This window comes from Balaenoptera ricei, chromosome 10 (assembly GCF_028023285.1).
Source record: "Balaenoptera ricei isolate mBalRic1 chromosome 10, mBalRic1.hap2, whole genome shotgun sequence".
Lineage (NCBI taxonomy): Eukaryota > Metazoa > Chordata > Mammalia > Artiodactyla > Balaenopteridae > Balaenoptera > Balaenoptera ricei.
Genome location: NC_082648.1, coordinates 4,771,548 through 4,775,101, shown reverse-complemented (window position 1 = coordinate 4,775,101; position 3,554 = coordinate 4,771,548). Strand labels below are relative to the sequence as shown.

Genomic DNA, 3,554 nt, shown 5'->3' with positions numbered 1-3,554 from the left:
GCAGACTTCAAATCATGACTGCAAAAAGAAATCAGCTCTGCTTTGGGCGCATACGATGGAGAAACGTTTTCATTTACATCTTAAGAATGCACCAAAAAACATGCAGTATTGCACCTTTGTTTGTTTGTTTGTTTGTTTTGCTTGAGTTTCTCTTCAGCTAGAAAGAATACTTGTTCTTAGGTGTTGCTATATATACCTTGATAACTTAAGTTTTCCACAGAGCTTCCCTTTAAGGGATGGGCATGTTGGTTCTCTCTCTGCCTACATCTGCACAGAAACCTGACATTTCCCTGAGCAAAGGCAGGAAAATTGACTGAGTGCCCCCCACCCCACCCCACCCCCATTGTTTCCTTTGGGCCCTTCATCCCACAAACTTATAATTTTTATTATTTTTTTAATGTTTTTACAATAAATTAATCATGCACTAATTAATTCAAGGTACACCTTAATCAAATCGGCCATAATGCTGAATAAGAGAACATGCTTTGAGCTCCAAAAAGTTACTGCTCCCAGCTGACTAACATAGGTACTTAAATACAGTACTTTATTTACTAATAAAAATAGTTAATAAATGAAGGAGTGCACTTTTGGTGAATGCAAATGAAGACGGATCTATTTTTAGAAGAATCGATTCCAAAGTAAGCTTATCCTCTATTGTCTGAGTTAACGTTCTCGGCATGCGATTGTAAAAGAAATTATGATCAGATTCAAACATGCTTACACTTAGTTTCATTTGTGCTCTGTTGCAATAAGGAGGCTAAGGTTTTACATCCAGTTCTGGAGGCCGGGGTTCAGGGTGCAGGACTGGTGAGAAAAGACCCATTGGGCGCATCTGCAGTTGAGAAATCTTAGCAGCACTGCAGATGGATCAATGAATTGCATTCAGTTATCATTTTTTCTTAGAGAAGAGTCTGAATCAGAAGGAAATGGGGCAGAGGGAAAAATCCCTACAGGCCAGGACCAGTATCAGATTTCTAAGGTGCTTGGTGAACCAGTCTTAAGTAATTTTTTTTTCACCTTGGAATATGCAGTTCGGCTGATCAAAATAAAAACATCTGTTCGTTGCCCGTTTCGGCTGGTGTATCATGTTGCACATAATACATCTGATGCCCCATCTTAAAATGTGCTGTGCAGTTTGCCAAGATTTCATATTGGAGTCCCATGCAAATTTTAATTTTATATTTCTAAGCGATCATCTGATTCTTAGCTAAAAGAAAGAAAGAAAAAAAACTTAAAGAAGCCACCGAGGATTAAAAACGGGGAAGCATATGAACCTCATTTTACCTAGACAAGTTCATGGACTGAGTGATTTTAAACCGGTTTTAGAAAATACACTTTCTTTTCCCATTTTTTAATAAAATGAAAATAGTTTCTCTTTTTCATGGCTCTTGAAAGCTTCGGGTTTGCCACCCCCCAGCACTGGCAATGCAACAATGCATCGACAGTTCAATAGAGCATTCAAAGACTATTTAGTAGAGTATCTACAAGGAGTGACCTGGGCCACTGGGGGTTTGGTTTGGTTTGGTCTTTTAAGTCTTTCAAGCTGCTAAGTGGGGGGCTTTTTAGTTGCTTTGCTTGGCTGTTTAAACGTCAGTCAGTAGCTTGCTCTTATTAACGCAGTTTTGGTTAGCTGCGGTGCAATTGCCAGTTCTGACATTGGCCTGTCTAAAGTGGGCTATGCTATTATTCATATCCTCTTCGATCTCCATGTACTCAGATTTGCTGAGAGTGGAGGAGCCGCGCCGACTGAGGTCACTGTCAGAGGCTAAGTTAGGGGCACTAACGTGGAGCCACTGAGCCTGCTCTTCCCCCTCAGTTTCTCGGTGGTAGAAATAGTTGAAATTGGACACGATGACAGGTACGGGCAGGGCAATTGTCAGCACACCGGCGATGGCACACAAGGAGCCCACGATCTTGCCTCCAATTGTCACAGGGTACATGTCACCATATCCTACGGTGGTCATGGACACCACCGCCCACCAGAAAGCATCGGGGATACTGGAAAAGTGCGACTCAGCTTCTTCCGCCTCGGCAAAGTACACTGCGCTAGAGAACAGTATGACCCCGATAAACAGGAAAAAGATGAGCAGCCCCAGCTCTCTCATACTGGCTTTGAGGGTCTGGCCCAGGATCTGGAGGCCCTTAGAGTGGCGGGAGAGTTTGAAGATTCTAAAAACCCTTACCAACCGGATGACCCTGAGGATGGCCAGCGAGGTGGCCTGCTCGCCTTTCTGGTTCCCCTCCTGCTCAGCTATCTCGGTGCCCAGGGTGATGAAGTAGGGGATGATGGCCACGATGTCGATGAAGTTCATGATGTTTCTGAAGAAGTCCGCCTTGCTGGGGCAGGCGAAGAAGCGCACCACCAGCTCGAAGGAGAACCAGATGATGCACAGGGTTTCCACGATGAAGAAGGGGTCCGTGAAGATGTTGACGCTGTAGACCACCGTGGTGTTGTCGAGGCGGTGGACGGTGCCCGTGAAGTCCTTGTCATCCTTCAACTCGGGCAGCGTCTCCAGGCAAAAGATGACGATGGAGATGAGGATGACCATGACGGAGACGATGGCGATGACCCGGGCGGGCCCCGAGCTCTCGGGGTACTCGAAGAGCAACCACACCTGGCGCTGGAACTCCTTCTCGGGCAGGGGGCGCTCCTCCTCCTTGATGAAGCCCTCGTCCTCCCGGAACTTCTCCATGGCCTCCTCGCCCAGCTCGTAAAACTTGATCTCTTCGGAGAACATGTCCAGCGGCACGTTGACCGGCCTCCGCAGCCGGCCCCCCGACTGGTAGTAGTAGAGGATGGCGTCGAAGCTGGGCCGGTTGCGGTCGAAGAAGTACTCGTTCCTCAGCGGGTCGAAGTAGCGCATGCGTTTCTTAGGGTTGCCCAGCAGCGTGTTGGGGAACTGCGCCAGCGTCTTGAGCTGCGTCTCGAAGCGCAGCCCGGAGATGTTGATGACCACGCGCTCGCAGCACTCGTGGTCGTCGGGCTCGGCCGGCCGCGGGTAGCTGCCGTCCTGGGGGTGGCCCGGCGCGGCCGAAGCCTCGTCCACGTTCTCTCCCGACATCACCGTCATGGTGGAGGCAGGGCGCGGCGGCGGGAGACCGGGGGCGGGCCCGGGGCGGGGAGGGGCGAGGGAGGCGGGGTGGGGGGGGACCCGCGCGCCCCCCCCACCTGCGTGCGCGGCTCCCCCGCGCTAAGGGGGCGGGGCTTCCGAGCCAGCAGGTGGAGGGATCTGCCACTCGGAGACCGTCTCCTGCACCCCGCCTGTTTCTCAGTTTGGAGTCCCCCTCGCCTGCCGCCCCGGGTGCAGCTTTTCGCCGGGGCGGGGTGGGGAGTGGGGGGAGGGGGATTGGGGGTGGCGATGGGAGGAGGGTTGGTGTTTCTTCCTGCTCCGAGGTGCCTTAACGCAGCGCCGTTCTAGCGGACCGGGCCACCGCTTCGGGGTCGCCCTGGCCTCCCTTCCCCTCCGCGAGCCCTCCTAGGACCCGGGGCAGAGCCAGCTCAGCAGATGCCCTCGCCTGCCACCCCCTCTGCTTCTCCTCGGCCCTCCCCCCTC

At 51.7% G+C, this 3,554-nt stretch overlaps 1 protein-coding gene across 1 annotated transcript; it reads right to left on the bottom strand.

Moving 5' to 3' along the window:
• Positions 1–1,583: 1,583 nt before the first annotated feature.
• On the bottom strand, positions 1,584–3,071 carry KCNA1 (potassium voltage-gated channel subfamily A member 1). Its single transcript, XM_059934423.1, has one exon. It carries the CDS (start codon positions 3,069–3,071, stop codon positions 1,584–1,586), a length of 1,488 nt encoding a protein of 495 aa, XP_059790406.1.
• Between the last annotated feature and the right edge of the window lie 483 nt (positions 3,072–3,554).

Coding starts and splice junctions, on each gene's coding strand:
- KCNA1 (XM_059934423.1), bottom strand. CDS start 3,071: ATGACGGTGATGTCGGGAGAGAACGTGGACGAGGCTTCGGCCGCGCCG.